General features: G+C 37.8%; 1 protein-coding gene across 5 annotated transcripts in view; it reads right to left on the reverse strand.

The window, feature by feature from the left end:
- Positions 1-24,065, reverse strand: part of RICTOR (RPTOR independent companion of MTOR complex 2) — an 88,041-nt gene that overhangs the window by 57,603 nt on the left and 6,373 nt on the right. For 3 of the 5 annotated variants that reach the window (XM_030466875.1, XM_030466878.1, XM_030466874.1), the window contains exons 3-4: positions 12,166-12,263; positions 2,639-2,703 (exon numbers count right to left, since the gene is read on the reverse strand). In XM_030466875.1, coding sequence (XP_030322735.1) covers positions 2,639-2,703; positions 12,166-12,263 — 163 coding nt within the window. Of the gene's footprint in view, positions 1-2,638; positions 2,704-12,165; positions 12,264-23,282; positions 23,342-24,065 lie in introns of all 5 variants that reach the window. The other 2 variants (XM_030466876.1, XM_030466877.1) reach the window with 2 other exon arrangements.

Below are 24,065 nucleotides of genomic sequence, written 5' to 3' on the forward strand. Positions count from 1 at the left end.
CACTGATGGAAAGCAGTTTCAGAAATAAAAATCTGCAAAGATGAACTCAAAGAGCGGCAGTAAATAGAAGACTTTTACCCTGGCCATTTTTAATGCAGATTTTATACAGGTTTACAATCTCCATTCGTAGGGAGTATTTAGAAATGCAATTCTTCATTTGGAGAGAAGGGAGAAGGTAGAGAAATACAAATGCCAACTTTGTTTATATAATGAGAACAGGGTGGCAGTATGAGAAACTTTATAAAAAGAATTAATTTTATGCATAGTTAACAAGATAGTGGAGAAAATTCAAGATTGTTAGATATTACTTCACATCAGGACAAAAATTGTGTTATAAACCCATACTAAATGATACTCAAATATTCATTAGATCAAGGAAACAATTTTGATATGCACAGTGCACATGAATCTGTGGCTGAAAGTGCCAAAGAGACATCATGATTGTGTGAAAGTCCAATACGACTTGCCCCAGTATTTTAAGTGTCACTGCAGAAATAAAAATAATTTCCTAAGACAGCATTAAGGCTTAAAAATATTAAGACTCATAAAAAGTCTGGAAAAACTAACAAAGCATGCAGTAAGAAAGTATATTCACTACCTATTACAAGATCATTCTTATTCACTACATCTACTCACTGCTATGGTTTTGACTAATCTCTGAGATACAACCAGGTAACTGAGAATATTCTGAATTTTGCTTTCATGGCCAGAGCCTCATGGCACATTACTAAAAGACTTTGGAGGTTTCTGAGGCCTACCACCACTCCATTTGCTTCGTGACTAAAGACAAAAAAGCCATCAATGCCTCTCAGCCATCAATGGCATGGTGCTAGGAACCAGAAAGACCCATCTACAGTGGGAATGACAACAACATGCATCACTACTGTCTACACCAGCTGGCAGGAAGAAACTATCACCTAGACTAACACAATCCTAATAAGAGAACCAGTGTGAAAAAATGGATCTCTAACTTGAGAAAAACTGCTGCTGTTGGAGACTGCAACTGCCTTTGATTTGGAGGAATATTCTGTCAAGATTATTGACTCCAAAAAAATCTAGAATTATTCTTAAAATCATTGATGCTGTTAGATGCTTTAAGAACAGAAACCCACTCTACAAATGCACACAACTCAAAGTATTTCCTGCATCCAAATAACATGTTTTTAAAGAAAAACAGGTTCATTCAGTAGAAGAAAAGGTTTTCATACTGAAATCTAAGATAATATTAGCAACATCAGAAGAGAAAATTACAGAACTTGCATGATACTTCCTAAGGACTAGTACTTAGCCTGCTTGAAGCTCATTCCCAAAATTGGCTAAGAAGTTCAGTACCTGCAAATTACTCAGAATGGCTGCATGCTGTATAGCAAATTACCATCTGCAAACATAATACTGTAAATGGCTATAACTCTTTATAGCTTTAAATTTGCTTGAAAGGTCTGTAGTTTGTGAAAAAAATCCAGCCTACAAAAACTGTAGAACCACCAATCAGCTCAATTATATTTGTTTAAAACTGAGTACTTGAGTTCTACCTTTAAAATTGAACATTGTAACAGTAGCAGAATAATCTACATACATGCAAAACCTCCTTTATTTACATACAGAGGAACAAGTGGATTGACCAAAGTAACAATACTAATAAAATCCTTCTAAAAAAAAAAGTCATTTTAGAAGTCAGTTTTGGCATTTTTCAAAGCGAACATTTTTACCTCTTCCACATTACAATATCTATGAATGGCAGATATACCCATTAACTTCCTATAAAAACAATCTAGTATCTGCATAACCTTTGAAGACTTGTATTTGAAAATATTTGGTACAGAACTTTGAAGTTATACTAAGCAATGTTTAGTCATATCATAAGGCATAGATTTCATATGATCAGATGATAACCTGTCAAAGCTTACAGCAACGTATAAATTCACAAAAATACCATTTTAAAATTTTACTGTTAATTTACACTATTTTCACAAGAAATTACCCAAGTCTTCCCAAAAATTTTACTTAAGGAGTGACTAGCTTTTCTAAGCTTGCTTCCTTGTGTCAGATAATAAAACCAAAAGAACACAAAGTCACATAAAATACTAATATTAGTTGTTTTTGTCTGAATCTCAGGAAAAATTTATCACAGCTTAAAAAGACAGAAGCTCTGTAAATAAGTATTCAGTTTAATTTAACTGTCAGATATGGTAACAAAATACACAAAAATTCCACTTGAAAGCAGACACACAGAGCATTTTAGTAGCAGTGAAAGCAATCCCAGAAAGACATACATGCACAAATTGACATAAAATGTTTATCTTTAAATTGTGATTCTACATCAAATTTATGCTCTTGATACACATTTCTACTAAATGTGCCTTTTGCAAGTGCTGCGATATTTAGAGGTATTTTAACATCTGTGAGGAATATAATAAAGAAATTCATGCTTCTAACTTGGAGGTTCTTCTCCGTTGCCTGAAAGCAGAACATATTTCTGGTTTTACTCATTACTTCCTTCTAGGTGTATGTTTTCATTAAAAAATAAAAAAAAAAAAAATTAAAAATACAAAATGTTTGCTCAGAAGTACAAATAGATTTAATTGCGCCTGAAACAATAAAGTGCTCTAGTATTAGTTTAGTGCTCCTTACTACTTACCATATTATGATGCTGTCATATGAAAACCCTAGCTTTTCTTCAGCATGGCCAGTACTACAAAGAAGCTGAAAAGAAAAGAAAAGACCCATTATTTATAACTGTAGCCATTTATATAATGGCTACATAAAAATGAAAATTTCCACCACGGCTTTCAGAGACACCCGAGACACTTCATTCATGCAAAGGGGAAGCACACCAACTTCAGATGTCCCTGAGAATTTCTGCTATCAGTATTCTCTCCATAGATAAGCAGTCACAGACAGCCCTGTGGCCTTATATTAACAATTCCACAATTGGATAAGATGCCTACTGGTCTTTTCAACTCCAGGCTGCTCTCTGTGCTACCTCTTTAAGGTATTTTTCAAAGATCCACTAGCTGGGCAAATGGTAAACTGGGGGATTGGAGTTGTATTGCTCATGGAAGTGGCAGGAGTAGGGCGATTTCAAGGTCGAATAGCATGAACACAATGGCTACTGAGGAAAAATCGGACTGAGAATGGCAGTCGGGCAGATCCTAGTGGATCAAATCCACATTCATATGGCGATAGTTCTTCTGAGTCCAGGGTGATCTGGCCGAGTCAGAAATTTAATGCAAGTAGGATAGCAGTTAGTGTAAGTGACAGGATAAGTATAAATGTGATTATGTTAATTGCTCTTCTCTGGGGTTGCACCAGATGTTAGAGATTGGAAGTCAATTGTAATGGATATACTAGAAGAGCAAGATCCTCATCAATAGATGGTTATATGAGGAATAATCAAATGATGCCTCTAAAGCGTCAATATTGTGCTGCTACCTCAAAGCCAAAGTGATGGTTTGATGTGAACTGAAACTTAATTAGGCGTAAGAGGCACACAAGTATGAAGAGGCACACAAGTCCCTATCAGAAGGGACAGGCAGGGTAGGAGAGGCAGAGGGGTAGCTCTGTATGTTAGAGAGTCTCTTGACACTGTAGAAGTTGAGGTCAGCAATAATAAGGTGGAATGTCTGTGGATTAGAATCAGAGGAAAGGCCAACAAGGCTGATATCGTGATGGGAGTCTGTTACAGACCACCCAATCAGGATGATGAGGATGATGAATTATTCCACAGGCAGCTGGCGGATGTTTCAAAATCGTCATCCCTTGTTCTTGTGGGCGACTTTAACCTGCAAGACATCTGCTGGGAAATTCACACCACAGAGAGACGACAGTCTAGGAGACTCCTAGAGTGTATAGAGGATAATTTCCTGCTCCAACTAGTAAATGAGCCTACCGGGGATGGAGCCCCGTTTGACCTTCTTTTTGCAAACAGAGAGGAGCTGGTGGTAGATGTGGTGGTCGGTGGACGCCTGGGACTTAGCGACCATGAAATAATAAAGTTTTCAATATTCAGGGATACAAGGAGGGTCGTCAATAAGACCTCTACGCTGGACTTCCGGAGGGCAGATTTTGGCCTATTCAGAAGACTTGTTCAGAGTATACCCTGGGAAACAGCCCTTGAAAACAGAGGGGTCCAGGAGGGATGGTCGTACTTCAAGGAGCAAATTTTGAAAGCACAGGAGCAGGCTGTCCCAGTGTGCCGAAAGGCAAGCCGGCGGGGAAGACGACCAGTCTGGCTGAATTGGGAGACTCTGAAAGAAATTAGGGTTAAGAGGAGGGCCTACCAATTATGGAAAAAAGGGCTAACTACTCAGGAGGAATTAAGGAATATAGTTAGGTCATGTAGAAAGAAAATCAGAGAGAAAAAGGCACAATGTGAACTGAATCTCACCACCTCTGTGAAGGATAACAAAAAGTCCTTCTACAGATACATCAACAGCAAAAGAAAGGGCCCTTTACTGGACACGGGTGGGAATAGAGGCGGCTCAGGGGAGACCTCATCACTCTCTACAACTACCTGAAAGGAGGGTGTAGCCAGGCAGGGGTTGGTCTCTTTTGCCAAATGACTTTCAACAAGACAAGAGGGGATGGTCTTAAGTTGTGCCAGGGTAGGTTTAGGTTAGATATTAGAAAGAATTTCTTTATGGAGAGGGTGATCAGACATTGGAATGGGCTGCCCACTGAAGTGGTGGATTCTCCGTCCCTGGAGATATTTAAAAAGAGACTGGATGTGGCACTCAGTGCCATGGTCTAACAACGGCAACGGTGGTTCAAGGGTTGGACTTGATGATCTCTGAGGTCCCTTCCAACCCAGCCAATTCTATGATTCTATGATTCTATATAGTTGTCAAAGATGAAGAAAAGACTGAGGTATTTAACACCTTCTTTACCTCAGTTTTCAACAGAAAGACAGGTTACCCTGAGGACAAATGGCTTCTGGAGCTTATAGAAGGTGACAAGAATCTAAACAGCCCCCCTGTAATCCTGAAGGACACAGTCAGTGACCTACTGAGATGCTTGGATCCCCACAAGTCTATGGGACCGGATGGGATCCACCCAAAGGTGATGAGGGAGCTGGCAGAAGAGCTCGCCAAGCCTCTCTCTATCATCTACCAACAGTCCTGGCTCACTGGGGACATCCCAGATGATTGGAAGTTGGCGAATGTCACGCCAATCCACAAAAAGGGCCAGAAAGAGGACCCAGGAAACTACAGGCCCGTCAGCCTGACCTCAGTGCCTGGCATGGTTATGGAACAAATCATCCTCAGTACAATCACACAGCACCTGCAGGATGGGCAAGGGATTAGACCCAGCCAGCACGGGTTTAGAAAGGGCAGGTCATGCCTGACCAACCTGATCTCCTTTTATGATCAGGTGACCCGACTGGTGGATGAGGGGAAGGCTGTGGATGTGGTCTACCTGGACTTCAGCAAAGCCTTTGACACCATCTCCCACAGCATCCTCCTGAAAAAGCTGTCAGCCCACAGCTTGGACAGGAGCACCCTGTGCTGGGCTAAGAACTGGCTGGAGGGCCGGGCCCAGAGAGGGGTGCTGAATGGGGCTGCATCAAAATGGCGGCCGGTCACTAGTGGTGTCCCCCAGGGATCAGTGTTGGGCCCAGTTCTGTTTAATATCTTTATTGATGATTTAGATGAAGGGATTGAGTCCATCATCAGCAAATTCGCAGACGACACTAAGCTGGGGGGGAGTGTGGATCAGCTGGAAGGCAGGAGGGCTCTGCAGAGGGACCTGGACAGACTGGAAAGTTGAGCTGATTCCAATGGGATGAGGTTCAACACGGCCAAGTGCCGGGTCCTGCACTTTGGCCACAACAACCCCACGCAGCGCTACAGGCTGGGGACAGAGTGGTTGGAGAGCAGCCAGACAGAAAGAGACTTGGGAGTCTGGATTGCCAGGAAGCTGAAGAGGAGCCAGCAGTGTGCCCAGGTGGCCAAGAAGGCCAATGGCATCCTGGCCTGTATCCGGAACAGCGTCGCCAGCAGGTCCAAGGAAGTGATTCTGCCCCTGTACTCAGCCCTGGTGAGGCCACACCTCGAGTACTGTGTCCAGTTCTGGGCCCCTCAGTTCAGGAAGGATATCAAGGTCCTGGAGTGGGTCCAAGGGAGGACAACCAGGCTGGTGAAGGGACTCGAGCACAGACCCTATGAGGAGAGGCTGAGGGAGCTGGGGCTGTTCAGCCTGAAGAAGAGGCAGCTCAGGGGAGACCTCATCACTCTCTACAACTACCTGAAAGGAGGGTGTAGCCAGGCAGGGGTTGGTCTCTTTTCCCAGACGACTTTCAACAAGACAAGAGGGCATGGTCTTAAGTTGTGCCAGGGGAGGTTTAGGTTAGATATTAGAAAGAATTTCATTATGGAGAGGGTGATCAGACATTGGAATGGGCTGCCCACTGAAGTGGTGGATTCTCCGTCCCTGGAGATATTTAAAAAGAGACTGGATGTGGCACTTAGTGCCAACAAGTCTAGCAACCGCAACGGTGGTTCAAGGGTTGGACTTGATGATCTCTGAGGTCCCTTCCAACCCACCCAATTCTATGATTCTATGATTCTATGATTCTATGATTCTATGATTCTATGATTCTATCATTCTATCATTCTATCATTCTATCATTCTATCATTCTATCATTCTATCATTCTATCATTCTATCATTCTATCATTCTATCATTCTATCATTCTATCATTCTATCATTCTATCATTCTATCATTCTATCATTCTATGAAGGAGAATCCAGAGATGAGATGAAAAGACTGAAGCTAAAGCACATGTACATTCAGAAAGTTCTGCAGCAAGGACAGGCACGCATGGTCTGATCATGTTTAGCCACAGCAGCACAGGCGCTGCCAATGGTGCCGTTGTAACTGATACCTGGCTTGGCCTCCCATCCATTCCACAGAATTTGTGGGTCTGAAAAATGCTTGCAAAGGTTTAATTTATGCAAAAAAGAAGACACACATACTGTTCTTAATATTTCAACCATTCAACCATTTCTATCCATTTAGAGCACAAGACTAAAGATTTTTAAGTGCAGGTTTCACACTCAAAACCAATCTCAAAGGAGGAATCCAGTGAGTGCCAATTTTGTAAGAAGACCCGACACTGGTTTCCTTTGCAAGACTGCCAAAGAAATTAGAAGTCATCTCATGTACAGGCAACTTGTGCTTGCAGCCCAGAAAGTCAACTGTATCCTGGGCTGCACCAAAAGAAGCATGGCCAGCAGGTCAAGGAAGGCCAGTCTCCCTGGCTTCCCTACTCCTCTCTCACGAGACTCCAACCTGGAGCACTGTGCCCAGTTTTGGAGTCCTGAACACAAGGAGGACATGGAGCTGGGATAAGTCTTATCTTAAAGATAGTAAGAGAGCTGAAGACAGGCTGAGAGAGATGGGGTTGTTCAGCACAGAGAAGGCTCCGAGGGGAAGTCAGAGCAGCCTTCCAGTATCTAAAAGGGACCTACAAGAAAACCGTGAAGGGACTTTTTATTAGTCATTACAGAGAAAGTCTGCATTATGAGAGTGGTGAGTCACTGGAATAGGCTGCTCAGAGAAGCTGTGGATGCCCCCTTCCCTGGAAGTGTTCAAGGCCAGGTTGGATGGGGCTTTGTGCAACTCAGTCTAGGGGGAAACAGGGAGGCTGGAACTAGATGATCTCTAGGGTACCTTTGCAACTCAAACCAGTCTATGACTCAGTTACTACCTCCAGCTAAAATTATAAATTATTTTATTATTACATCCAAATCCCAAAATACTTTTCCAAGTACTTCCAAAAACTCAAGTGACTAATACTGATTGCAATAGCTTTGCACTGTGTCCTCTTTTTTCAAAACAGGCATGTGTCTAGTTCTGAGCCAGCATGATATTAACACTTTCTTGTCAGTGAGGTATTCAAGAAGGGTTTGTGCTAACAACTGAATACCCCTGCTCTGAAAACATTAAAACGGCTTGCAATAAAAAACTGTCATAAACTAAATGAACATGTAAACAAAGGCTACTGTAACTTGAAATATTTAACATTACACATGCTCTCATTCTACTGTTCACCTCCACATGAAAAAACCAGCATACTGCACAGAAACTCTGTTTTTAAATAAACCCCCTTTATAAGCATAATTGTTTGAATTCAAACAATATTCAGGTTTATTTTCAACAAGTACATATTTTTCCAAGGATCACATTACATCACAAAATTCTTTTTTACATTATGAGAAAAATGCAGGGGTAACATTTAAATACAAAGTTGTTAATGAGACAAATTATTAAATTGTCCTGGATCAGCCGCAAGTTTGGGGTCAGACAACCAAACTTAAACGAAACATTTTGGACTTGTCATTTTTCTTAAATGGCTGTAACCAAGGATGATTACAAAACATAAGTTATTATATAATATCTCTTTTCCCCCACCTTTCACATTTAAGTGATAATAAAACTAGACAATTTGTAGATTAACTGGTTATGATGGTATGTCACTTCCTAGCATCAATCTATTTTTATTCCATGTTGTTGGGCTGCCTAAGGCCACCACTGCTGCTTTAGCATTTCTATTGACATCTTGTGAACTGTAAAAATTGTCTGGCAGAGTGTAAGCAAAACAGTGTGAGAAGATAGTGAGTAAAAACAGTCCTTTGTTCAGTTTCAGACAAGTACCTCAATAGTTGTTTGGGCTCATCATTATACATTTAAGCCTCTTCCCACCATTCAACCCTAGCCACAAATGAGGAATTCCTATTTAACATACCAGACTATAGCCTCAATCATTTTTCCTACTTTAGAAAAAAAAGAAGAGAATTATAATTGATGTAGGAAAAACCACTTTTCAGAAACATGTTGAAGTACTATTACTTTCTAAAGTGAGTTGCCTATCAATGCACTTACCATTGGTTTGTGCCTTGAGTGGTCCCAAGATGAAACTAAAAAAGATTACATGTTCCAGGAATCCCCTAACTTGCTGCAATTGTTAAAGATTTCACTAGACCAGCTCTAGCCTAGTTGTCATTAACCACTCTTACCAAACATACACAGTTTCATTATTAGAGGAAAACAGTTGGTACTGAGGAACTGTATGTGCTCCCACTGCACACACCCTCACTGATGTGGGAGCTTGATTTTATCTTGAAACTCAAACATAGTCATGCAACTTAACAATATGTAACTTTCATCAAGTTTAACCTCTGTGTTAACCAGTTTCTGAATGTGATAACAATGATTACCAAAGTCTTTGATGATGTCTCTGCATACAAGTGAAATGTTTCTCATAGAAAATGAACATATACAATTGACTAAAAAGAGATTAGCTACTTTATCTACTGCTCTGATTTTAGTGGGCCACCATTACTTATATGTGGCTTTCTATGCAATTTACAGGTGGTAGTATGCTTACATGACCTCCAGTTAGAAAAAAAATTACAAGATGGGGAGCAAGATTATAATTCAAAATGTTTCTGTGATTTGAAAGGAGTGCCCAAACTCAAGAAGCAAATGCAATTAAATAAAAGGAACAATGTAGTGCCTTCAGGGTATCATGAAAGGAGTCCAGCAGGGAAATACATGATCTCCAGAAATCAGAATTGTTAAAACCAAAAGAAATTTCAAAAGTAAAGCAAGACCTCTAAGTTACAGCAACCTATAAACTGAATGTTTTAATGTGATGTAATTAAAAAATAAAAAAAAAATTCCTTTTTTTTCAGTGAAGAGACTTTTTTCCCCACTTCACAATCAGTACTAAAAACTGCATGAAGAAGAAAATTTTGGGCATCACATTTTAAGAGCAGACAAAATGGGAAAAGTATAGCAGAAAATGTACAAAGCAGCTAGAAAATACACCCATGATGCTGAACCATTGGGTTTGTTTATTTATTCTAGCAAAAAAATCTGGCAAAAGTAAGGTTGGGTTGGTGTATGTTTAAGAGGGTAGGAAAAAAAAAAAGTCATGAAAGCTGCTATAAAAAAGATACTGTGAGTATTTGCTCAGCTATAAATGTGTGGTCTTAAATATATTAAAGAGAAACAGCACATTTCTTCTCATTTCACCTTCAAACACCATTAAGAATCTGGCTCAAATGCGGTGATTTTTGCAGATGGCTGAATTCCTAAGAATGACAAGCCACTGTCACATTTCACTGTAACAGTTAACAATTAATGTACATGTCAGTTTAGTGTAAGTTGGTAGGCAAGATGTACCAGAATACAAAAATCTGCTTCTGGTTACACATTTCACTAAAATGGTAAAATATTATCATATTATATAAACTCCTGAAATTATATACCAAGCACTGGAACAGGCAGCCCAGAGTGGCTGAGTTTTCAATACCCTGGAGGTATTTAAAAGAGGTGCAGATGTGGCAGTTACAGTCGTGGTTTATTGGTGGACTAGGCAGTATGCTAGGTTAATGGTTGGAGCCAATGATCTTAAGCATCTTCTCCAATCTATCTGATTCTATGTAATAGCAAATGAATAGGAAGAGCACAGAATCCTTGAGGGTATGATTTAATATTAGGACAAAATAGTACTTATACTAGGCCAGACAGTAACTAACTTATAGTGAAGGTTTTTTCATGTTTACTGTCAGCTATGAGTTTTTCATGCTACTTGGATGAGTCACTGCAATATGAGTAACACATCAACATGTCTTGGAAACGGTAGCTCAAAACAACAAAACCACAGGAGATCAACAGTATACACAAGCTGAATGCACAGTGATACTATTCAGATTTATATATTTAGCAGACTAGTTACAGCAATTACAAGGTAAAAATCTGATATTATTCTGTGCATTATTACAGTGCAACTTTGGAAACGAAATCTGAAACATCAGTGATGAAACTGCATGAATGTTACAGTCAATCAACACTGTATTCAGATTCTAAGATACATGGGTTTTGCAAAGGACACCTGAGACTCCAAAATAATGGTCAGATAAAATCTGTGAAAACCTTTATAACCCCAAGCTCAATCTGTATTCTAGTGAAATTTAGTAGCATGATGAAAAGCTAACAGATACACAGAATAGTAGAGCCTCATTATATGACAGAATTTGTTTTGAGCTGATTGAAAACACAATTTTCCATTTCATCAGCACTATTCAACTGCGAAGTTTAAACTAAGATGAATTCATTTTCATTTTGTTCTAAAAGACACCTTTGTCTTTTGTCTGAAAAATAGAATACCCTGTAGAAACATCTGTGGATTTTTGTTTAAAAAGGTATGAAGGAACTCTCAGAAGCTAACTGTGAGATACAGCTTCTTCAATAAAGGACTCCAAATGCATTCTTCAAACCCAAAAGATACTTTCCACTAGGTAAATGCAACTGTATAGGTCTCTCTGTTTTTCAGTAATTTCTCTCTTTTTACTTCTCATGGGGGTAGGAAATCCCCAAAGAAGTAAGCATCCTGTTCTGGTATTAATCAGCAGAAGCTGGGAAACTTCAAGGTGCCTGCACTATGTAGCTGGTTATATTAATGAAAGATGGGTAGTCCTACTCAGCTTACTGAAGTCAAAGGCATATACTGAGCTTGTGACTTACTGCAGCAACTGCATCTGTCACTGATCATTTACTAGCAGCCAAAATCTTTTCCCTTTCCTCAACAAGAGGACCATGGGTCCCATGTTGTAAATAATGTATTTGGAAAAAGCAACCCAAAAATCAGCACTACAGACCATTTATAGAAATCACCCTTTAACATCTTTTTCACTATGAGAATGGCAGTGAAATTTGATGGTTGTTATTCCATTAATGGCCAAACCACAGCATATCATGCTCACTGATCAAGTATAGTGAAGGGGAGGACTGTATCTGTTTATATCCAAAGTCAGGGATTTCATATTTTTTATGCAATTCTGAAGGAACAGTAACAAATCTTTAGCGTTATTTGTGCAACATAAGCCATTAGCTGGGAGACAGTCATGCTTCTAAGCTCTAAAATATAAAAAAAAATAATTCAGCCAGCTGAACATGTCAATCAATTTCAGCATAACCCTGCATATACATCCATGCGTGTCCTTATTTACTGCTCCTTTCCCACACTATAAAGATTCCATGTACTGTTCCATGACATTGAGCTCTTACATGAATCTCTCAGACAATGGATGATACAGGATACACAAAATATTTTGCCTATATCATAATTTTTTCTATGACCCTATTTGAAATCTTACCTTAGTGAAATTGTTCAAGTGACCTAGTTTTCTCATATTTGAAACGCCTTGTAATTTGGCCACATTTTGGAGAATTTCTCTCATATTATCACAGGGTTCTGCAAAAGAAAACAGGTTATTAGCAGACACAGTTGAAAAAAATAATAATCTCAGAATGCATTCAACATGTATTTTCCTAAATTAATAGGTACTGTCCTGGTCTTAATTAAGGATGCATATCAGTTATACCTCAAGAAGCATCAACTTGATTTATGCTTAGAACCACAACCTGTCACATCCAAGTGCTCTAGGATTAATGCTAAAGCCCAGGCTGGAGAGAGACTCCTATTTTAAAGAAGATTTTAATCAATAGCTTAGATTTACAATTGACAAAGAAATCCATTTAGTGCCTGGAACTCCAGTTCTAACATCTTGAACTGAAAAGCCTTCCCCTTGAAATGTAAACCCACAAAGTGAACTTAAAGACAAAACTAAAAAGATAGTATGCTATTGCTACACTATATACCTTTTTTTCCCCTGAAGAAAAAGAGTTGGTGGGATTTTAGGAAGATTGCACTCTTTTCTGTTCTTCGTATTAAACTCTGCCCACAACCACTGTACATTATGAGAGAGCTAGTATTTTCTAGTGACATGGAAAGAGAACTACAAGGTAAACAGGTAGACTAGGAATACCTTCTCCTTTCTTCCTCAGGGTCCCCAATTCCCCCCCTCCCCCAAACAAAACAAAACAAAAAAGCAAACACCCACAAAAAAACACCACCAAAACAAACCAAAAAAACCAAACCAACCAAACTAAAAAACACAAACCATGATTGAGACACTAACTCACTAACTGCATAACCCTGCATTCTGCTGGTATACGGGAATACCTGCTGGTATACCAAACATGGTGAGGAGAGACAATATTGCCCTGCCTTTGGGAAAAAGGCTGGGAGTTGAGGCAGAACAGGCTGAGCACAGAGAGCTGCACACAGAGATACTGTACGAGAAACTAAACTAAAACTAAACTCTGTGCCTAACGGTACTGCAACAGGGCAGTTTTCATAGGGAGATGACTGACCGCAGGATCTCATGCAGTACTGGCATGAATACTGCCAGTGTGACAGGCATTACAACTCTATCAGTAACACTGTGGTTTGAAATAAATTAAATACGAAGGTTGTGCTGGAGGACATCTGCAAAGTAGCAACAGTGTTTGTGTGTGGTGCCCCACACTAACTTCAGCAAAGATACTTGCTTCCTGCTGCAGTATGAACAGTTACAGATGAAGTTTTGTTGTATAAAGTCAACTATTTCCCTGCTCACCATGAAAGGATATTTGTGTATTTTTCATTATAAAATGAAATCAAAAGTTGAAGATTTTATCAATCTCTGTACATAAAACTTTTAAAAACCAACACATTTGAAAAAGCAAATATAACTACCAATCTCATTAGGATATATCCAGAACATTTTTAGAAAGACAATATCTTGTATTTGCACTACCATCAGGAATACATGCGTAAGACACCTACAGGTGGTAGGTACCCGAATTAAGGCACATACACCTATAAACCCTCTGCAGTCAATAGAGAGCTTGTTTATCAACCAGTGAGGTAAAAAACAAGCTGACAAGTGCAACATGTCTAACTCAAGGACAAGGTGAATCAACTCTACTGACTACACTGCTTACAGTAAGAGTCCAGCACATGGACAGACATGCTACTGCCACACCACACAACTGTGATTTTTTAAAGAAAAGATTGGTGAAATTCTGAGAAGACAGGCTCCTAAATGTGGGCATCAATCTCAGTCATCAGTCTAATGTGAAATACCTTTTCCAATAAATTCCTTAGAGTGCTTCAGTGTGTTCTAGGCACTCTACTTCGATTCCCTAGAGAGGAAGGTACAACAATAACTTTCCCAAATAACTGGAAATGTGATTTTAAGTTTGAAAGTGCAGGATCACTACAGACTCAAGGCATAACTCTACCAAAAGTCAGTTCATTATCTGGGCAAGAAAAAATGCAAGATAAAACATCTTTCACATTACTAGTAATTGACACTTCTGTTCCCTGACAGAGTGGACAGCAACTCAGAACCAAGTGAGTTGTGCAAAGAGTCACCCAATATGGATGTGAAGAAATCAGGACGAGATGATGTTATCACTTCCCATGTTACAATTCTGTACCAGTGGCTAACCTTCATAATGAGGTCAGATAATAAAATGAGAACTACAACCATTTTACTCATCTATATAAAAAGACACAGTTACAGCAACTTTTCCTCATATTGTACTCTTTCTGCTGAGGAAAAACTCATTCCTAGAGAAATGGAAAAGTCTGAGGGAAGCTATCTTTGTAGTGCGCAGCAGAGCAAACAGACATTTCTCAGAGCTTCACTAGCAGGTAAGTTATTTGAAACAAACTGGGGACTGCAGTATCCAATCTATGACCCTGTGAGAAAATCTGAGAACACGATAGACATTTCCACTATCAAACACTATATGAATACATAAAGTTAGCCGACTCACGTTTTGACTATATCAACAACACTAGTGCTTGTGGAAAAAATAAGGCAGCTAAGAAATAAATACCCTAAAACAGAATACTACCTCAGAGAGAATTAAGATTACTACAGACGCCATTCTAGTCAAACCTTGTCAGCTCAAGTTTTGTTTTAAACTTCAAAATAGCCTTCTTGCAAAAAATCTCTCCAAAAAAGATAACAAAAGAATTGTGACACACTAAGGAAAAACTGCTATCCTCTTTTTTCTCTTCTGGAAATGGATCATTTATTAGAAAGAAGTAGAAAAATTACTTGTTACTCAAGCATGACTCATCTTTTAAAAAAATAAACCAAACTGTAAGGCAGGGAGGTCTAACAGAACTGTAAAAAAATGGAAACAAAATAACGTGACTTCACGAATGGAGATACAGTATCTTCCTAGTCTGTCACTTCCTTTAAAATGGACTTCAGAATAAATTGAATACTCTGGATTCTATCAACTAAGCTATATGGCTTTTCTGTAATCAAAAATCAGATCCAGAACTGAATTCTTTTCTCGTTATAAAATCTCATGCAAAAATGATGAGAAACAGAGTAACGAAGAAATCGAAAAAAGTGGCATAAAAGCAGAGACTGATCTTCCATATCATGGCCTCAACATTTCACTGTCAAGCTTACCAGCTGGTATTAGTGTTGACAAGGACTTTTGTCATTTTTTAAATGGCCCCAGTTCAGACCATGGCCACAGAGATTAACCCTTACTCCTCAGTTCTTAGTTTTCTACCTGAAGACAGAGAAGCTACTTGTTATGATTTTAAGACTCCTCAGAAGTCTATTTTTTTCCCTGACTTACCTCAATTATTATTGAGATGTTGACTCATCCTGAGCTTGCCCATAGTGACAACCACATCTTCACATTCTTTCCCATAGTGCTGAGGGTTTGCTTGTGCAAACTGACTGAGATGATCTTACGTTTCTTCTGCCAAAAGACTCAATACCTTTCCTTCCTTTCTTTTCTTCCCTCTACCCTGTCCCACTATATGATAAACCCTATCCTTTATACTACTCTGGCACCCACTGACTTCACATTAAAATGATTCTGCTAACTCAGAAGAATACTTCTCATTCTTGTGGCTATGTTAAGTTTTCTGCAGGGCTATTGAGTCAAACTTAATACTCAAGTCCTACAAAAGCCCACAGAGAAGCACCTGTGCCATGGAGTCATTCACAAGTAGAGTGGTGGAAGCTAGATGCTTTTTCTAGAAGAGACTCATAGAAAAAAGTCAGGTTATCTTCTTAACTTACACTTATGCACTTGACAAAACGTGGCAGTTAATGGACACAAGGTACTTTGCCTCAATTCTCATCTAAAAAACTTGTTGTTGATAACTACCACATTATTTGCTATACATGTCTTTTTTTTTTTTTTTTTTGCACTTTGTAAAAAGTAGGTGTCATTGTTTTGTTTACTTCTGTTACACCAAAACCAGGTTCTCATCCACAACTGTTTGTACTTAAAAACACCCAGTACATATAATCTTCAGCAGATTCCATTATTCCCTACACGTTAAAGTAATTCATAAATGTGTATTGAAAATACTCAAAGTTGTGTTGCTGTTTAGTTTTAAACTCCCATGACCTCTCAGGGCTAGACTCATTTTTCCACCCCTTCAGGACTGCTACATTGTTTTTCCCCAGTGAAAATCATGATCCATTCTGACAGATCCCATTCTCCAGAGAGAAAGAACCCCATAGAACTCCAGCTACACAAAAAAGCTAGAACTCCATCTAATGCAGGGATGAAACAGGACCAGCAATAGCTACATTAGCACAAGAGACGATTCCTTTCCCCTGACAGATTTAGCAGCATTGTTTGATGAATTCTGTAGGCTAGCAGAATGCCAGTTTGCTATTCTGTTATACACATGTGAATAAGAAGCTAACAAAAAGAATGGCAGATTTTAGCACACAAATAATTCAGTAACTCTAAAGACCACCATAATGACTTTAATAGAGGAGAGTGTAAATACACACCAGTTAATAGATGCTAGTACAGTAGCTGTATATAGTTACCAGTGTTCATACAGCAAGTAAACTCCCAAGTGACAATCTGCACTCGCAGCTGTTATCACGCCTACCAGAATCAGAGTGCTAAAAAAAGTGAAACAAGACCAAATATGCCTAAACTTCTCTTAAATAAAGAAGTTATATTTCACAACAGATGAGCATTTAATAATGAACTAAGAACACAAAAAACTTTCCCTTAGGAAAGAATCACAATACAAATGGGTGCATCTGGTGAACTTACTATACAGCTCTACATTTACTAGCAACTTCTGGAGTTTCACTGCCATGCAGCTGCATCTTGCAAAACTGCTCCTAGCAGCCTGGTAAACTACATGCTGTCAAAACAAAGGAAGCTGAGTGAAACTCACACCAACTAGAAACATTAATGCAGTATTCTCTATTTCCACTGAAACAGTCCCATTAGCAGTTATTAAAAGCAATGAAACACTAAAAATCAATTGCTTGAAGATGTCTTTACAAGCCTAGATGGCAGTCTGCTAGAACACTTTTTATCAACACCATCAATAATTAAATGAATCACCAATGAGAAGGCATAACCTACCATTTTCAACTTGCTGGGGAAAAAAAAAATCATGACAATTCTGTAATCTCTCAAAATATGAAACCTTATTAATTTACATCTAATTCAAAATGTGGAATTTTCACAGAGGAAAAACAACCAGGTTCTGAGTAATGGAAGGGAAAGCTACATTAGAAAAACGTAATCTTTCTGACACAGAGATAGGGCCTGAATTATATATACTGAAACATCAACTTCACAGCGCCAGATTTAAACAAAATGGCACATGATCACATCACACTGAGCTGATGATCTAGATAAAAAAAAACACCACCAAAACCCAAAACACAACAACAAAATAAATTTAAAAAACCACCCTAGAAATCCACAACAAACAAACAAACCCCCCACCCCCCACCCCCAACCTACCAACCCTGTAATATCTGTTTAGATTGAAGGTATGTCTCAATTTATAAGGTAAAAACACAGAAATAATTGTTTGTTTGTAGTATCAGGTTCAGGCTGTTACTATTATGTTGCAATATGTACTGAATACAAACCCAGATAAAATGAACATCCTCATGATCACTGTTAAAATTCTATTATCATACTTGAAACAGTAAGGTACAAAATACTTTGCACTGGCATAGTATGGTGTGTAAGTTTTGCCAAAAAAAGCTCTCATGTCTTAGGTTAAAAACCCCACCATGTTTAACAAATCTTAACAACTGGGAACACTTTCTTGAAAAGTACAGATTTCTGCAGAATATACCTAAAGATCTGTTTGACTCCTATAGCGCCTACAGGTGAGCCATACATAAAGCACTTATTCTGAATACAATGAAGAACCAGTAACTCATGCTGGTTTCAAAACTTATGTTTTGAAAACAAAACATAAAAAAAAAAAAAAATTCAAGAACTCGATAATTTTCACTTTTGCTGCTGAAAAAAGCTATGAATAGATAAAAGTAGCTCAGTAAAATGGAAAAAGCACAACTTCCCTCATTCCCTTGGCATTTGGCCAAGAAAATAAAAGAACTGTTCTTATTCCTACATCAATCATGTAAAAATTAACCATCACATTTGCAAAAATGTCTGTTCACTAGAAAGCAAAACAGAAGACAGAATATCTAAGGTAGGATCCAGGAATCACTAGAATCTCAGATAAGAAGAAAGTCTTGTTAGCAGGGTTACAATCAGCAGTCTAATTCTTCATCTTTAGTTCTGTAGATCTAGACTTGCACTTGTTCTCCAGTAAGTAAACAGGAAAACCAAGTTTAAATGCCTATTGTGACTTAATAGATTTTTCCTCTGAAGATGTGCATACACTATTTTAAGTTAAAGAGTAATTTTTTTAAATATTCCTAAGTATATGCATAAAGGTGGCATGTAAAAATGCATTCTGGTTTTACAGTCAGCTTGAAGCAGAGCAGTTAAACAATGGACCACTCTCCAAATTACTGTCATATATATACTGTCTCAGTGTCTAACCAAGACGCTGAGATTAAATATGTAGAAAAGCTGTCCTTTCACCCTTGGAAATACCTTAATTATCCTCAGTGTGTTGATCTTATACATCAAATTTGTAGGTAGCCTTGTTTCACTGCTAAAAACTGTTGCAAAAAATAGGTTTTACAGTTGAAATGTTAATAGTTTTTATAACATCTAAGGCTACAGTATTACTACTTAAAAAGAAGCACATGACACAGCTGAAGACTGGCCACATACATTATTTTGGATTGTTAGAGACAAACTTAAAATACCTTTAAACTGTGAACGCAAAAAGAGACTATTAAAGGACCACTCTAAATGACAGCTGGAATGCTGACTTGAAAATTACATATAGTTTTTGATAAACAAACTATTATTTAAATGCCTTATAGCAGTACAGAAAATCCTGAACTTCATGAGTTTTCACCGAGGACCAATAATGAGCATAATATTAATGCCAGGACCTGCAACAAGGCAAGTTTAAAAAGCTGTTGTTCTCACAGAAAATAAATATTTGATTTAGTCCTCTATTTAAATTTATAGTTATGTCCTCAATTCTCAAAGGTGACGCTGTTGCCAAGAACCTTTGCTAGCATTCTTGGTATATGCAGTCTTCATGTATTACATACTTATTCATCCCCAACCCCCTACGAAAAACCTAAGGCTATCTTTCTACAATTTTAGATACACAACGGCACACTGTGATAAGTAAAAACAAGTTAAATTTAGAGCCTCCTAAAAAAATTTCTCTCAATACCACTCCATAGTAAAACAGAAATGTAAATTATTACCAAATATACAGTTAAACTCTAGAAGAACATGCTCTGAAACTTTCAAAATTTTAGATGTTTCAAAGGAAAATAGAAAGTAACAAAGGCAGCAAAAAGAACATAATCAGACGCAGAATATGCTGGAGGCCAGGGAATGCTTCATAGCAGCATGACTGTAGATTTCTTTGCCCTGTCCTACTAATCTCTCCCCTACACCAATTAACAGCTACTGTCCAAGACAGGACAAGCCCAGTGTGACCCAGTACAGCTGCTCAAAAGCCAATGAAAGACTGGAGGGTAAGTCTTATCCAGATTCACAGCACTGCTTATGTTGGTATACAAATCAATTCAAAATAACACTTTCCAGAAAACCAACTATCATTCTGAATGGGGAATATGAGTTTATTGTAATAGTTTATAAAATTATCTTCCAGATTATTCTTAGAATATTCTCTTCTGATGTGACTGTTTTGCATCATGCAACTACCATTTGGTAAGCTTATCAGGAAAATATCCTTTCAAAAGCAGACAAAAGAACTTTGATTATGTCTTTCCCCCAGTATTATTGAGCTGACAAGCAAGATGGTAACAGCAGTGACAGAACAAGTTTTTTAAAAGGGAGAAATATCATATCTAACAATATTTTCCCAATTGACATTATGATTCTTCTCTGCATCATTTTAATTTGCTTGAGAAACCAAAAATATGTGTTGAGCAGCTACAAGGCTCTTGCTGATAAACTCCAAGCTGCCAGGAAGAAACCACTGAGCTCAGAACTTCCCTGTTACACAGTGTGCCATGAACAACAAAAAAAGGCCAGCAACATTAGCAGATGTAGGATCTCTTGGTGTGCAGATAAAGACAAGGGCAATTTCACAAGACATGGCAAGAGCAAAGCAATAACACTCTCAAATTCAAACATTAATACAGGTACACAATTAGAAACCACAAGTAATTCACAAACAGCACTGACTTCAGCAGGAAACTTTTAAACTGTGGCAAATGTGCCATATGATAAATAATCTCCTTAAAATGCTGTAACCATATTTCAGAATTGAGCACAGACTGAAGATGCTTGGGAACCTGTAGCAGGGACAAAACAGTTCTCTTCCATCTTTATCTATGAAAGTTCATTTTCATAGAAAAGACAGGAAGCGTCATATTTATAAATTTAACAACAAAATTTAGGAACAATTCTTAAAAACCAGAATAATCTTAATTTTTGTGGTTAATTTCAATTTAGAGAAATCTGTCCCATTGAAGTAATATGCTAGCCTAAAAAAAATTATCTGGAAATATCAAACTTACAGAAACAGCAAATTTTTTTACTTTTTTAAAAATTGTATTTTATGAAAAGAAACCAGCAAAACAAAACAACACAACAAACATGAAAACAGTAAATCTACTCATGCGAATCACATATGATTTGCATAAAGGAAGAGTAACATTCTAAATTTTGCAGGTATGAGGTTGCTAAAGCTGAATTCTGACTTCACTGACCCTTGGAATATAACAAAGGAGTAAGACTACTTAGAATTAATAAGGTTTTTAAACAGAACAAAACAAATACTTTTCAGGCAACAGCTGTTCTTGATATTCATCTATGTTTACGAAGTAATTATTTTTAAATATATATATATATATATATATACTGATTGTGTATAATTCTAGCCAGAAATCAAATTTTCATGCAGCTGGAAAAAACCTACATGAAATTCCTGTATTATTTATCACATATTTTGGCATGAAAAGATTAATGAATTTTTTCTATTACTCTTTTATAATTATTATATAATTCTTAATAAAACAAGGTCATATTGTTTCATTTTAAATAACTTACTTCTGTGAACAAGAATCGTCAACTAATCATTCTGTAGCCTTAACAGCTGTTGCACATTTCACAACAAATGAAATCTATGCAAATGGAGTAGAGAGATGCATTTCTTCCTTTTTACCAAAACAACTGCAATTTCAAATAGTCCCCTAGCTATCCCTGCTATTTCGACATTCTTTTTGTCTTAGACTTACTGATAAATAGCATGGGGTTTTGATAAATACTCATTTCCCCAACTGAAAGGGACCTCAGAATCTTTGGTCTTTTCATTTTACACCTCAGACAACTAAGCATACTTTTTTTTACAAAATAATTAAATAAAAAAATAGTAAATAAGAAGCATGCTTCTAAAAATTTCCAGGAGCAGTTACCTGAATAAATGGCAAGAGGTAGCCAAAACTGCATCAATACTAAAATGAGAACCAAACTAAAAATGAGCTTTGAGAAGTCCAGACAGCAAAGGACAAACCAATACATTTAGAAATAAAAGCTCCCCATTTAGGAAAACTCTCATTAAGGCTCTACCACTCAAACTAATTTATAACTTATCATAACAATTTAAAATAATAAATTTATAACACTAATAACATAATTTATATCCGAAAGGGGCCTACAAGAAAGCTGGGGTAGGGCTTTTTACATGGGTGTGTAGTGAGAGTACAAGAAGAAATTGTTTAAAATTTAAAGAGGGGAGATGTAGGCTAGACATTAAGAAAAAATTCTTTCCTCTGAGGGTGATCAGATGCTGGAACTGGCTCCATGGGTAAGCTGTGGCTGCCCCCTTCCTGGAAGTGTTCAAGGCCAGGCTAGATGGGGCCTTGAGCAACTTGGTCAAGTGGAAGGTGTCCCTGCTCATGCAGAGCAGTTGGACCTAGATGATCTTCAAGGTCCCTTCCAATCCTAGACATTCTGTGACAGATGAACACTGTTGATTTTAAGGATATTATAAGTGTAGTATCTGGGAGAAGCAACTTCATCATAACATTTGAGTTACCCAAATTTATCTGTACCACCATGGAGACACAGTTTGCTACACTGATGAATAGAAGTGTAAGAACATGAGCTTTTGGTATGAGAAGCTGTAGAAAAATACAACTGTAAGTAGGGTTTTTTATTCTGGGGGGCTGGGTTCTTTTGTTCTGGTTTGAGGGTTTGTTTTGTTTTTTTTTTGTTTTGCTTGTTTTGGTTTTTTAATTAAGTTTTGCATCAACTTCTTTACTTCATTTTCCCACTTATGCATCTTTACCAGCATTCCTCTTCTTTACCAAATCCAAGAATTTTGTGACCACTCTAAACTAATCATACTCTGAAGTTCTGCTAACTCCCACTTTTTTCCTGATGTATTCTACCCAAATTTTCCATCACAACAGATGGTTGGCAAGTGAAAAAAAAATTCCACACTATGAACAAATACACTAATCATCCAGATTTTTAAATTAGAACAAAGCAAAATGCATTTTATTGTGAGAGTGAAGATGACAAGTGCTGCGGTTAAATTCAGTTTGTCAAAAATTAGCCAGCACTTGCATGGCAGTGTTATGGCACTTTCCCTTCTGTATCAGAACTCACTACAATAGTGTTGGTTCAGTATGCAAACTCACCTGCACTATGGTATAAGCATCTGCATACCTTCATGCAATTAAAAACACTTCCAATGAAAAACAAACTTCTCATCTAATTTTTTGTGTAACTATCAAAGCCTAAAGTCACAAGCATATGTCTTAGTTGTAAGAAGCTCCATGGTTTTAAGACAGACTTTAAAGTCTCAGGCAGGAGCACCAACTAATGTGAAAAATAGTAGCTTACCTGATTCTCCAGTTTGTGACCCTAGACTGGTCTGCCATTATTTTACGCAAGCCACTCTTTAATCCTCCATTCTTATATAGAGTGTTTGGATTTTATGGATATAAACAGCTGGAAAACTACAGATTTTCACTATTTCACTTACTTTAATGAGAAAAACTCTACCTGATACACAGCACCTCTTCTGTTATCAGCAAAAAACATCTGAAATTGTTAAGATTGGGAAAATAAGTTATTTCTTTCTGGGAAGGCTATAGTTGGCACAGCTTCCTTATTTACCATAATTATGATGAGAGGTGTGTTTCTTTACATAGCATCTAAAATGGACAAGCTCTGACAAAAAAACCAACCAAACAAACAAACAAAAGCCCCCAAAAAACTAAAACTAAGCACTGCATTAATCCCAAAAGGGGGCTGGGACAGGAGGGAAGGGAAGAAAAAACCACCTGAAGAAAACGGATTATAACAATTAAAACATTCTTATAAATAAGGTGGTAGAAACCAGAGATTCTTGGTACTTCAGCAGTTTGTAAAATTCTAATGAAAGGGGCAGGAGGGAAGGATCCGCAATACTTCAATGTTGTAGAAAGCCAGCACTGCTTAAACACCTAAAACCACCTATTTATACCAATCCAGATCATAGAACAATCTGTTGCAAAATAGAAATAGAAACTGTAAGATTATTTGAACTCTTGTTTTATTTGCTGCTCTGTAAAAGAGAAGTGCCAACACCGACTGACCAATCTGAACCAGAGCAACATGAACATAAAAAGACCACCCACAAAAACAAATTTATAGATGTTGGACGCAAAAACTTTAAACCAGCCAGGAATGCAGGCCTTGAAAGACATGGTAGTGACCAGCTCCTACACATACCTTAATACTAAGTAAGCAAGTTAAAAGGTTCTAAAATTGCCTTTTATTAAGA

The sequence above is a fragment of the Calypte anna genome, chromosome Z (assembly GCF_003957555.1).
Source record: "Calypte anna isolate BGI_N300 chromosome Z, bCalAnn1_v1.p, whole genome shotgun sequence".
In the NCBI taxonomy this organism is placed as follows: Eukaryota; Metazoa; Chordata; class Aves; order Apodiformes; family Trochilidae; genus Calypte; species Calypte anna.